This window comes from Ruditapes philippinarum, unplaced genomic scaffold, assembly GCF_026571515.1.
Source record: "Ruditapes philippinarum isolate M1 unplaced genomic scaffold, ASM2657151v2 ctg7674_1_1_1_1, whole genome shotgun sequence".
NCBI lineage: Eukaryota > Metazoa > Mollusca > Bivalvia > Venerida > Veneridae > Ruditapes > Ruditapes philippinarum.
Window position 1 is genome coordinate 1 of NW_026866941.1, and position 14,109 is coordinate 14,109.

The 14,109-nt window shown below is 32.3% G+C and overlaps 2 protein-coding genes across 2 annotated transcripts; both read right to left on the reverse strand.

Moving 5' to 3' along the window:
* Window positions 1–305: 305 nt before the first annotated feature.
* On the reverse strand, window positions 306–4,138 carry LOC132734288 (deoxynucleoside triphosphate triphosphohydrolase SAMHD1-like; the record flags this gene model as incomplete). The annotated part of the gene is given in 5 exon segments (XM_060720994.1): window positions 306–404; window positions 1,291–1,489; window positions 2,286–2,342; window positions 3,126–3,217; window positions 3,948–4,138. Coding segments are annotated over 5 exon segments (546 nt in total), but the record flags the coding sequence as incomplete, so codon positions are not given.
* Window positions 4,139–6,710: 2,572 nt separating this feature from the next.
* On the reverse strand, window positions 6,711–12,796 carry LOC132734287 (deoxynucleoside triphosphate triphosphohydrolase SAMHD1-like). The gene is made up of 4 exons (XM_060720993.1): window positions 12,785–12,796; window positions 11,028–11,188; window positions 7,392–7,507; window positions 6,711–6,826 (listed from the first exon to the last, which is right to left on the reverse strand). Exons 1-4 carry the CDS (start codon window positions 12,794–12,796, stop codon window positions 6,711–6,713), a joined length of 405 nt encoding a protein of 134 aa, XP_060576976.1.
* Between the last annotated feature and the right edge of the window lie 1,313 nt (window positions 12,797–14,109).

Below are 14,109 nucleotides of genomic sequence, written 5' to 3' on the forward strand. Positions count from 1 at the left end.
GGGCGGTAGATAATATTGAATTGTCGCTTTAGCGTTCAAATGATAAAATAAAATTTCAATCCCCAATATTAGTATTTAAAGTATTGCCACATGTACATGTTTTAAAATAAAACTAGAAACAATTATCGGGTCTGTTGCTACAAAAGATTCGGTTTACTATAACAACATTAAGTTTGAATTGTTTCTAACAGAAATTATATTATTTAAAATAGTCTCTCCTTCCCCCCACCCCCCATTCGTTACAATTTGATTATATATAATTTTTTGACCTAGAAAGCATTTTAATCGAGAACAATTATACTTACGTCTACGACTATGTAGTCCTTCTTATCTAGTTCGGAAACAGTCTTTTTAAAATGCGGCTTGTCAGTCAATGTGGCCTTAATGTCATTTAATACATCATCCTACAAAGAATTCGGCTTATATACAATAATATATAAATAGATTTGATAATTTCTACCCGTACACCGCCTGCTTTAAGCCAATCAGAATAGAGGAAAAAATACGTATCACATAATGACAAAATGGATGACAAAATACCTCAAAAAAGAGGCGCATACGAGGCATGTCATCCGCCATGTTTTTGTCGGGTATATGAAATACTTCTTTTAATGTACAAAGCTTGAAACCAGTGTAAAAGCTCCTGTTATATGAAATATATTTCTCTTAAAAGAAAAAATATAAAGCCCTGTTGTTTCGGAAGAGTATATATTTTTTTCGAAAACTCTACTGAACGGCAATTTTTTAGCATCTTTTTCGAATTCATTTCCAATTCTTGTGTGTAATTTAGCATCAACCTTTGATTCATAGTCTCAGGTAAAAAGGTTCGCCAATGATATCAGTTGATATTCAGAAGGTTTTAAAAATATTTATTACAAAACAAAGCAATGTGGCAAATTAAAGTATTTCTAAATATATACGAAATTCAAATTCTAAATGGGAGGTAATTATATATAATTTAAAACCAAATGCAGCAGCTGCTTTTACATGATTTGATTTACGGGCCGAATTACCTATCATATAAAAAACAGCCAAGAGTTGAATTATGACCACTTGTAAAAAAGAAACAAAGAAAACCAGAAACTAAAACAAAAAACATCACCGAATTAAAAGAACCGAAAATCTGTGAAAGTAATAGATCAACGAAACCAACATTTATCCAACACATCTTAATACAATAGTCGAAGAAAAAAGTTGTCAAACACTAACGGTTCCAGAAATATATATATTCGAGTTATTTGTAACCATAGCAACGTCACGCTGTTTGTTTCAACAGCGATTTAAACTTACTTCTTTCCCAAACGTCCCTCCAGCAAACCTTTTTTCGCCGACACATCTGTACAAATCTCGTCGAAGAATCCTATTAAGAATTTCTTTTGATTTTTTTAGTTCCTCTCTATCGCTTTCTATGATTTTATGAATGACTCCATCGTTAAGAAGAGTGTAGGCCTTCATATCCTTGACTGTATCGGACATGCGGACATATATTCTAAAAGTTTATTAAAGTTTGCACGTCATAATACCATACAAAACAAAACTACTGGTATAATAATCATTTTAATCGAAATCTTGATAAGAACAGAAAAAGAAATAAAACGTACAGTATACCTGAACAGAAACGTAGAAAAAAACCCAACAAAGTTTATTATACGAATTATGTGAAACTAAGGCGTCCTTCAGGGAATCAGTTGCTAATAAATTTAATTGAGCCGCGTCATGACAAAAGCAGCAAATTGGGTTTGCGACCAGCATGGATCCAGACCAGCCTGCGCATCCGCGCAGTCCGATCAGGATCCATGCTGTTCGCTTACAAACTCTTTAACAAGTAGAGAAACTGATAGCGAACAGCATGGATCCTGATCAGACTGCGCGGATGCGCAGGCTGGTCTAGATCCATGCTGGTCGCAAAGCCACTATGTTGGTTTTGTCATGACACGGCTCAAATGCACAGTCGATGAACACCTTACATCATATTATTCGCTTGAGTTTAATTACATTTAATGAAGACAGTCGGAAACAAACTACTTTTAGTATTCAATTTTCTTTTATTTGCTTAAATAGTTTTAAATAAGAAAATAAAAAATTTGTGTTTCTTTCCGTGAAAGCGCTATCATACATTTTCGGAGTGAGAATGTATTAACAAAATATTGCAATTTTCCAGGGGGGGATTATATACCGGTACATCTCTAGATTTATCTTTTTATAGTTTTTATTAAACTATGTTTTTTGTTTATTTATTTTTTATTTATTTATTTAATTTTTAAAGAAGCAAAAGTAACCTTTACCCGTTTTCCCCCTCGAATGTTATGTGTTCGTCAGCTAACACCAAAGCTTCGGCCAGCCTGCAATATCAATGGCGCAAATTAAATTTACTTCCTGATAGAGATTGCGCTTCTGACTGTTCCAATGCGGTTAAACAACCATCTATCCCATTAAACCTCTAAGGTCATACTTTTTCTTTGATTTATTTCTAATTTGTGGCTACCCGCCCCTTCCCTGGCCTCATTTTTTCACAAGCGTTTGCTTGTTCTTTTTAAATCGGTGCCCCACTGGTTGGTAGGAGGGATGAGCTATCTTCCTTGATAGTCTTTGATCTCATTTTGTGCAATTGAAATACTGTTTAAAACACATCGTTAAATCCAACTTTATAATGATAATTATATTTATTTTCTTGACGTGTTAGAATGAAAATAGATATTAATTCTTCGTGCATTATTTTATATGCACGATCATATTATTCGCTTGAGTTCAAATGCTTTGTAATAAATCACTCAGGCCTATCGGCTTTCGTGATTATATTGCTACGCATTTGAACTCAAACCGTGCATTATTCAGAATGCCTTCAGAATTGATATCTATTTCCTAAATAAATAAGTTAAACATAGCCCAAAGAAAAATCTAAATATTGCCATAACATCTAAGTAATTAAAATAGTTGGACAATCTTTTATATTTTTTAAAATTCGTTTCCTTAGGGTGACCATTTATCAATTTTTGGTCAATTAACATTGCAAAAGTCCGTCTTTTGGAATATAAAAGCTAAGTCAGCTCAACTCGACAGCGAAACAATATTAGCATAATGTCACTTTATTAAATGGCGGTAACGTTTCTTACATAGATACATACATGATTTCGACGCTGTTGCTTGTCTTATGTTGGTACGCCCTCTGGTGGAGTAAATTTCTTATATGAAACATATCATAGAGGTTTGTAGCTTCCTAGAAATGAACATTGTATGAAGATTTTTACCATGCATGTACTGTATTTTCTTTTTATACTCTACACTAAATATAGCATTCAAAGATAAACGATAAAGTATACTTAGTAATATATATTTTGTTATAACTTTTAGATATATACCTTTATTATGATACACAGCGTGTGTACAACATGCAACATGATATACTAGTAGGTTATGTAAACAATATTTTTTTCAACAAATTTAACAAGTCTTTGTTCATATCTCAGCTCATGCTCTCCAGGCTAAGTACAAGTAATAACAAATTTTCGATCAACGAGAAAGGAGATAAAACACAGGTATATCAATATAAGAACAATTGTTTATATCAGATGTTTAATCAATATTGAAATAATAGCAAATCAAAAATCGAGGATATTTGTTTGGAAAGTGGACATGAATTGTATATCAATTTGGGATTACTTAAGATATCTAGAGCACAAAGCGCGAGTTATAAAAGATTTATTAAAATCAAAAACGTTTGCTTATATAACATCATCATTCCAGACATGAATCAAAATAGCAGCAAAGACCCGACATAAGTTAAAATAAAAATGTTTTCACCTCGTGCGTTCCGCTTTCCCATGCCTTTCAATGTATAGAACAGTATCCCTGATTCTATGTTTCAAAAAGTGTAATATTACATATATCTCATTGAAATATTTGAATATTTCACCAAACAACATAAGATAAAGTCAAATAATGCCTACTTTGTCTCTATAGCAAATCTGATGTTCTCCTTCAACTTTTATAACCCTCGAGAATGATATTAATCGATTGTGATTAAAATTGTTTCCAATACCCAACATGTGACTGTCACGTGCAAAGTAGTCCCACTTGTCGACATCTATCTTATTTCGTTCGTTCGAAACAATCTGAAATGTTGAAAATTGTTTAAGGTTGTATTTTAAAAGTCAGTTAGGTTGCTGGTGTGACATGCAGGAGAATATAGCAAAACAATATTTATATGGTGTCAGATGCTAAGTATGTATAATATTACAAATTCCTTACATTTACTTTATATTTAAAACTGAGAGATGTCAAGATATAAACAAAACGAAAAATTTATTCCAGATATGGTACCTCACAAAATCTTCATTGTCAAGTGTATTCGCATGATTTACACTGAAGTCTACGAACATATTTTAATTCCATAGATATTTATTTTCAGCGATCATTTAAAATTCCTTTAATTAATTGCGGCCATTTTTTCATTTTAAGAATGCATTTAGTCATTGTTCTTAAATGAGAAGACCTGATGCCAGTCGTTTCCACGGAATAGTTGAGTGTCGCATCTATTTGGGTTCTTCAAAGGCTAAGTTTATTAGACGGTACTTAAGAACAGTTTAGTTGCTCATACGCCACTCCTTTTGAGCTTTTTTGAACTTTTGATATTTTCTTATAGCGTCTTAGTGTTCCAGTACAAACTACACCATTATTCATAAGAATATCTAAATGATGCATTCGTATTGATTTATTTTTATTTGAAATATTATGAAAAATGTGTCCTATGTAGACCAATTCACTTTAATAAAAAATAATGGAAATAAAAGGTGTCCGCTATTTTGATGCTTAGTAAACATTCATTTTATAAATGTATATCCACGGAGTCAAGCGATGCACTTAATCCGCTTCAGGGGATAAATTAAAATAAAATACTATCAACATTAAATTGCTATAATATTGCTAAGATTGTCTTTCCTGACTCTAAGTGACCGCGAATTTATGTAATATTACACACTTTTAAGAAAGCTAGTCAAATTACATATAGCAGTTTCATAAATATACTTTCATTGTTCTTAAGATAAACATATTTAGCCAATAAAATAATTTACCTCGTATAGAAAACTTTTTTTTTCCGGAATGCTTATGGACGCATCTTTGTGTTTTCCATTTATCATTTTTTTAATATATTTCACATTGTCCATGATACCTCTTTTTTCGAACTCGTGTTTTAGTCCCTCATTTACTTCCAGAATGTGATCTAACATGTCGACCGAACCTTTCTCGTGCTTCATGAAAATATATATCGAGAGACCCGTAATATACATATACCACACATCCTTATCCGAAGGTTTGACGGACAGAGAGCCAATAATTGACAGAAAAGTCCGAAGAGTTGTATTGCAGTTCTAATAATATAGTCGAGTCTCATTTTTTATGTACTTAATTAAGGTTATTTGTAACGTCACGTAATATCAACCCTCTGTTCCAAACAAAATTCCGAATTTGTTCTTTTTTCTTTTTATGTATACATATTCATAAATCGTTCATGTAAACTGTTGTACATTTTTCATATATTTTTTCAACGTCTTTCAAACTAATTTTCTGTACGAAATTTCGCAATATAATATGGATAAGGTAAAGTATTAAAGTGAGCTCTTTGTCAGAAGTTATGAAACATTTCACTTTAAATTATGACCCATTTACGGCTGAACACTTTTAACTACACATTAAAATTACAATTTCGCTTTAAACAGCACCTTTTCGGTTGCGCAATTCACTATACACTACTACATACTATTGTTTAATTTCGGCATGTTTGATATGATAACTTAAGTATAGAAAATACTGTATCCACAAGTCAGAGAACACACATTTTGTTAATTAGTTTAAAATCAAATTTCGGGAATTTCGTGAAACATGAACCTACCTGAAGTTGATTGACTTGTCGTTCATTTTTATTCATTCTACATTTCATTAATAAGTTGGTTTCTTTCCCTAGTACAATTGGTGACCACATGTTTTGAACGACTGACCGAGAGATTTTCAAACTATCACATTCATAACGTTTCCCACTTTCCGCGTGACAGACAACATTTACTGTTTATGATAAACAAACTACTTCTTAATAGATGCATAGTGATTTTATAGTGTGATCATCCTCATAAACCAGTCCTGCTGATTGTGTGGCGGGCGCCATTACAACGCAACGACGCTAAATGTCGCTATTGCCGCTAGATGAACACTAGTGACGCTAAATGTCGCAACCGTCGCTAAATGTACCAAAATATGTTGTTGTTAAATGATTTACAACTGTAGCCACATGGTAAGTTTAATTAACTGAAGAAAATGTGTATAAAGACTTACCGTCCATTCCTCATTCACATTCCTCGCTTCAGGCTGCAAAAGATTCTATCATTAGTAAAACAAATACCTTTCGTTCCTTGCATAAATTTTAGTAATAAGCAGGTCGAACTTAATATCATGTATAAAGTTTAAACAACGTGTGCGTTTTGCATCATCTATAGTTAATTAAAAACCTGACTTCTGATTTACAACTGTGGTCACATGGTCAGTTTAATTAATTGGAAAAAAGTATGTCTAAGAAATTACCGTCCATTTCCTATTCTTGTTACGCTTTCCCACGTTTCAGGAATAATTTTCTTATCAAATAAATAAAATAAATAAAAATATAAATTAATAGATTAAAGAAATTACTTTTTTTGATGATATATTTATTTAATATTTGTTTATTCATCTCTTAATGACCTTACCGTGGAAGGCATTTGCTGGTTCTCCTTCTTACGCTTTTCCAAAATTTCAGGAATAATTCTCTTATCAAAGAGATGAGAAAACGGTCCGTGTCCTGTGAATAAATATATATAATACAGTAATATATTTTAATTTTAGCGGCCCTATAAAAAATAAAATAAAATTCTGTTAGATCGATTACGACGTTCCGAAATCTTAACTATTAAAATTCGTTCTAACATTAATACATGTAGTCATTAAAAGGAAAATATTTATGTAATGTATACAATATACAGAATAAGGAAAATTATGTTACATGCAATTGAGCTTCAAATATTAAAGCCCCGTAATGCTTGAGAGATGTTGCATTTTTCCATTATCCCTCGTTGTTTTCAAGATTGTTTCCTAAATTAATCATAAAAAATTACCTCGGTACTCACTGAATTCAACACAAATCTTTTTCTTTGGGGATGATACTGATCACTCCTGTGAAGTTTAATTGAAATCCCACCAGCAGTCCGGCCTCTCAAAGACGGGCAAGCTAAATGCGGACGGACTACCAACTAGACGGACATACGGAAGCCGAAGGAGGCAAAAACAATATGTCTTCCAAAATGTCTACCATAACCTTTTTTGGAGACATAATTCCCAAATGTTATGTCATAGACAAAAAGTCTTACCAATGTCATGACACAAGGCTGCGATCTCAACACAAAGTATATCTTCAGATGAAATCTCAAGGTTTGGTTGCCTATCCTTTAGTGCTCGTAAAAATCGTCCGGCCAGGTGGCAGACGCTTTCGAATAGAAAAGAAATCAAGAACTTAAGCGGAGCTATTTGTGTTTACTTTTTTTTGTCCATGGGCCCGGATTTGAGCAATAAATCCTTTCGATTAACAGCTAAAAGTAAATCCGCATTCAAGAACTCCTTTCGATTTCTATATTGGTTTCCCCGTCGGTGGTTCGCAGCATGTCATATTAATGAATGTGAACCGGAAAGCAGTTCTGCTGTTACATAAATTCGAAAGCTTTAAATAGCTATAAATGTTTGATTTTTGACACTTAGGTTATAAATTTGTTATTTCCCTTTTAAATAGTCCATGAAATTACAATTTGTTACATTTTGAAATACATTTACACACAGCATATCAAGTATACTATTAGTGATTGAATTTGTCAATATAAAGAAGATTTCAGGCAAAAGATTTTAACAATTTTGCTTTTGATATTTTTTTTTAATTTATATTTATGAAATTAAATGTTTAATAATAACATGTTGATATATTTGTTGTTTTGAAATAATTAAATTTTAGTATATAAGGTTACATTTCATTAGCGACAGTGGTTCAGCATACCACTTTGTGGTAATGGTATGACTGGGGACATGTTCGGAGGGTCCGTACTCGATAGCGAAAGCTGCATATTGTAGCCCTACGAGCGGATGGTCTCTCATTAAGGTGATTCCGCTTAGTCAGCCAAGTTTGTTTCACAAGGTCTGTGCAAAGTGAAAGTAGGCCAAAATTCATATAACAACAAAGCTCACATTGTTATTTGATGAGCCATTTGCAAATACACTTCCAATGCTATGTATTAAAGACTATTTTAAACAAAACTTTTAAATAAAAATGATAGCATTAAGAACAACAGAATGGTTTTGGTCTTCAGAAATGTAGCACATTCAAGGTAAATATTCTTATTGTTATCATTTTTATTTTTGTTTATAATTGTCCTTAAAATATAAACCTGGAAGTGTATTTTCAAATGGTTCATCATTTTACAATAAGAGCTTTGTTGTTATATGAATTTTGGCCTACTTTCACTTTGGACAGACTTAAGTTAAAACAAACATGGCTGACAAAGCGGACACAGACACTTGGGGTGTGGACCTCAAAACGCATTTAAAATCCAAGTAAAATGCATATTTGTCAATCCCAGCACATGTACATATAATAATAGACGTACCTATAAAAAAAGACGTTGAAATATGATTTTTATTTTCAAAACGGCTTATATTAATATGAACAGTACATGTGCTGGGATTGACAAATATACATTCTATTTGGATTTTAAAGGCGTTTTGAGGTCCACATCCCAAGTGTTTGTATGCCAAATAACTTTCATATCTTTGTCTCGCACGAAAATGATATTAGTGAATTTCCTCATACCTACCTAAAATTCAGGTAACAGTCTTCTATTATATTGATAAATACTGTATCACCATGTAACGCGTGTATAGCAATCAAACAAAATCCTGAATTTGGTCTTTTGGAAATTCATCCCATTTTTTCATTCTAGAGAGTGTTCTACTTTCAATATTGGAAGAAACAATTTTTTTATTTTGACATGAAAAATATGCATGTAATATTACTATATTATAATATTAGTCCCTTTTGTTACTATTTGTATATTTGTTACAATTATAACAGACTTTGATATTTCTATCATCTATCTTCTGTTACTGAAATTTTGGGACATCTCGGATCATGTGTTGGACATGGGTCATGCGTTAAACACTTTGGACCACTGTTTTGGACATTTCGGACCATGTGCTGGACATTTGGGATCATGTGTTAGACACTTCGGACCATTGTTTTGGACATTTCGGACCAGAATAAATATCATTATTTATACTAGTATATTATGCATCATTTTTTTTTATTCTATAAACTAAAGTGTAACCTTAGAATATATGAGACACCATGGGAAGAGTTTACACCTATCCCGATTTATATTATATATTTTGCACTATAAATGAAGGAAATTAAAAAAAAAACTAGCAATGATGTTTTAATGACACACGTTTGCAGAAAATTTATTAAATGATCAACTTCCATGTCTATAATTGTTTTCTTTTTGTTTTTTTTCTCAAGATTACAAATGAATTATGATAGAAGTATTTTACATGGATAGTCAAAACAATGGTAATATAACCTTGTCAAAAATGTGAAAATCTCATCGGACAGGTCATTACTGCATGCATTTTGAATATCATAAAATATAAAAATATTTGTTGCATTTATTATTAGAAAATATTGTAAATACATCCTGAAATAACAAACAATTACATATTAAAAGGAATATATGTTCTGGTCAGAAGTGTTCCACTTTTGGTTCAAAATGACCATCACATGGTCCGAAATGTCCCAAAATCTGGTCAGAAGTGTCTGGTCCGAAATGTCCATGGTCCGAAATGTCCGTAATTCAACAGAACACAGATACAGTCATGTCACATAACATTTACAAGTCTTGTAAATCTTGTTTGTAGTCAATGGAATTTCTTTCCTTACCAGGTAGGCATCAGTGAAAGCATTTTTTATATTAAATATTTTCCCCCTCTTTTTAATTATGGACAGTGCAAAGGATAAGTATAATTATGCAAAAAATGGTTTACAAAACATTCGTAGTACTTAATCTGAATATAACATGACCTGTGCGTAGGAATAATTTGGTAAGGTATCTGCAATGAGCACATTTTTTGCGCGGAGCTTCTCAATTGCTGCATTGCAGCAACATTTGTACTTGTTTAATGCAGAGTTGGCTCGAACAATATTTTTGTGTGTGTGTTTTTTTCATGGTGGTTTGTTTCTGAAGTAAACATGAATGGCACACAACATTTCTTATCAGAGAAGAGACTATCATATCTAAATGCTGCTCAAACACATACATTGAATATTCAGAAAAGGCCTGCTAACTCGTTAAGTGAAAGTTATTCAAGTGTTAAGCATCGCTGTTTTCCGCCAAAACCCAAATCCCATCAACTCAATTCGGTTTTAAAATTTTAAACTTCTTCGAAGATGTTTACTCATAGTTTCATTTGCTGAAGCTAATTCCCGATAAAGGTAAAGATTATACATGTATAAATAACATATAAAAAATGTAGTAGCATGCGGTGAAAAAGTAAAAGATAAAGCAGAGTCTGTATGAAGTTAAGTTTCTTCGTGATTAAGTGCAATGGTTTTAACAACCGTCCAGCGATTTCATCAATTGTTTGAGATTAAGATATAAGTGATACCGGGATTAAAAATGTGCTACTTACATTGTAAAAGGCTAGCAATATCAACTTGTATCACGAAAGCCACATTATTACTGGACTAAGTGTTGTGCACAATATGTGTTTAACTATGATTCTGATCCAAAAACGCTTTGTTATCTAGGGGAGTTTACTAATACATAATTGAATACAGGGCTAAATAAGAGTTATGTGCCTAATAGTGACAATGAAAAAAACATCAGGGTGTGTTTACGCCTACATTGAAGAATACATGTATATTGAGTTAACATAAATATCTAAGCTAAATGAAATAACGAGATACATACCCGATGGAGTGCTCGAACCTGTTATGTGATGCCCCGGGGTACACGAAATAAACGCCACCGAGTTGCTTTATGAATCTAAGACGTTGAAATTGCGGTGTGTCAACTATCTTCACCAACAAGGGATGTAACTCTATATTACCGTGGATAGGATCGTTAAAAACCTATCAATTATTAAAACTTTTTAACTTTTGGTTTATTTGAAGTCATGTTACAAAGAAATGTACAACTTGTATAGAAATAATATAAGTGCCCTTAAAACGGCAAAACCATGAACATTGTTGATTAATATACCAACAAGTAATCATTTGTAATTTTTCTGCGAACGTTTGCTTGTAATTTAGTCTTCAAACAGCAACAAAATGTTAATATTTAAATGTTTTCTGACAGTGATCAAAATTAATTTAGATTTGATAGAATTATACCACAACGAAATGTTAAATTTTCCCCGTTGAGTACATGATATTTCCACAAAGCAAACTAAAGACTCACTGAAAAACGATTTCAGAACCTCTTCTAATTTCAAAGCAGCTAGAAATTGAGTTCAGGGGTACGATTTCATATCTAAGAGCTGATAAATATTGATTATAATTGTTATATTACATAAAAAACAAAATTTATTAATTTAGTGAAATATTTCAGAACTATTTCTAAATATGAACATTGTGATATGAATTGATGGTGTCATAAACAAGAGCGCAAAATGTAACGCCAAAATGAATCAAAACCAATAAAACGCATGCAATGAATATCAAATGTGTTTGTTTTTCAACTTTTGTTTTACTCTTCACCACCATCTGTTATATATTCACTCGTGGCTACGCCTCTCGTGAATATACTCTCCGAAATATATTGTAACTTTATCGCAAATCGAACAAATATCTTCTGAATATCTTAAAATATTTGATACTAAGTGAAAAATCATACATGTGTCTTTAATTTTGAATGTTATCACACTTAGCAGACAACAACAACTTGAAATCAATCAATCAATCAATCAATCAAGCAAGCAATCAAGCAATCAATTATTAGTAAAAAAATAAATAATTAATTAAATGAATATATAAATAAATGAATTAATAGATATTAGGAAACGAATTTATTTGATGATTTATTTATTTAATGTTTGACTTCTTTATTTCTTAATGCCCTTACCTTGGTAGGCCTTTCCTGGTTCTCTCCCCCACTAGCCATAGGCCTTTCCTGGTTCTCTTCCCCACTAGCCATAGGCTTTTCCTTGTTCTCTTCCCTGCTAGCCATATGCCTTTCCTGGTTCTCTTCCCCACTAGTCATAGGCCTTTCCTGGTTCTCTTCCCCACTAGCCATTTTCTGTTTCTTTTCCTCACTAGCCATTTTCTTTTTCTTTTCCTCGCTAGCAAATTTTCGTTTCTTTTTTATATAACCTTCCAGGAACAGAAAAATAAGAATATCAGAATATTAAGAATATTCTGATTATCACCTCCTTTTATCAACATAAGCAACTTTTTAAATAAATTTCAAAGATACATGTATTTGGATTGAAATAGTAAATCATAAACAAAACTTTCCGACAAATTTTCAAGATATTTGTCTGAAATAGTTCCTGTAGAATATCAGCCCCATATGTGCAGTATTCAAACTTATGCTAGAAATCATATAAGCAACCTTTCCACCCAATTTCCAGGTTATTTGAATGTTTTGTAATAGTGCCATAATAATTTCACTAATTCCGGCGTATGATGGCGTATGATGGTTGTTATTAGATATTCTAGGACATTTGCCTCTTCGGACATTTGCCTATGATCATTATGCCTCTTATTTTATTGTGATAGGATTTTCCCCCTCATTTGTTTCAAAAGGGCGGAAGCATGCCCCCTAAAGAATTTGGAAGACTAATACATGTACTAGTATTTGCATCCCCCGATCTATTCTAATAGAACATTGCTGTTTATGTTGTATTTTTTCTTTTTTTTCTGTTTAAATTGTTGTAATTTACGTATTAACCAACTTTTCACTAAGTTTGTAAATTCATTTGTGACCGTCATTGGATTATATAGCCTAACGTTGAAATCACGAAAACGGTCATTTCGTATGTGGTCATAGGAAGGACACGCTATATGGAAATGTTTTTCGTCCTCAATTTCATGTAAATCACAGAACGTACAAGGTCGCTGTTCGAGGTTTTCACCAATATATTGCCCGATTTAAACACGGGGTTAAGATTCCGAATTGCGCAAGTAGAGATCTCTCGTAGATCTCGTTCTTTTAAAGTTCATTTTACCATATTCTTCTGCGAAGAATTTATCTTTAAAAGAAATAAACAACCGTAATTTAGTGACAATACATACTTTTAACCATGAATTTTAAAGAAATTCTCTTATTTTTTGACTGAGAGATTTCCATATTAATCCTTATTTTCCGCTCGAAATTGTCTAGTAATCCTAGTTTATGAACTATTTTTTTTATTTCAAACACCATTTGTTAGTGCACCTTTCATAAACCGAATTAAAGGCATGCTTCAATAAATTATTCTCGTCTGTTAGACTATTCCAATATTTTAACATCTTAATCCATCTTCTGTAATGGTTAGGTAATTTACTTTTTTACATAACATGAACACTCTGTATATAACACACACACACACACATCATCACACACAAACACACACACACACGCACGCACGCACGCGCACGCGCACACGCACGCACGCACGCACGCACACACACACACACACACACACACACACCAAAACACACACATACACACACAAATTCAGTATAAGCATTGTGAGTGCTACAAGTACCCTTTTTTAAATTTATATATACATGTATATATTTTACCAACAACTATTTTACTATATGACTACTGTGCTGTTAAGTAAATGCAAGGTATTTTAGAATAGAAGAATTATTATCATTATGAATATTTTTGTTACGTGTTACCACTAATCTGTTATTACTTTTTTATTGCTTATTTGTTATGAGTTAATACATTGCTCGGCCATGTTGTAAATCGTAAAGAAAGAATGATGGTGTAAGCATTTCAACGCGTACATTCTACTCGTATAATATTATTTATTTCCATATGCAGATAATTTAGTGCCGTC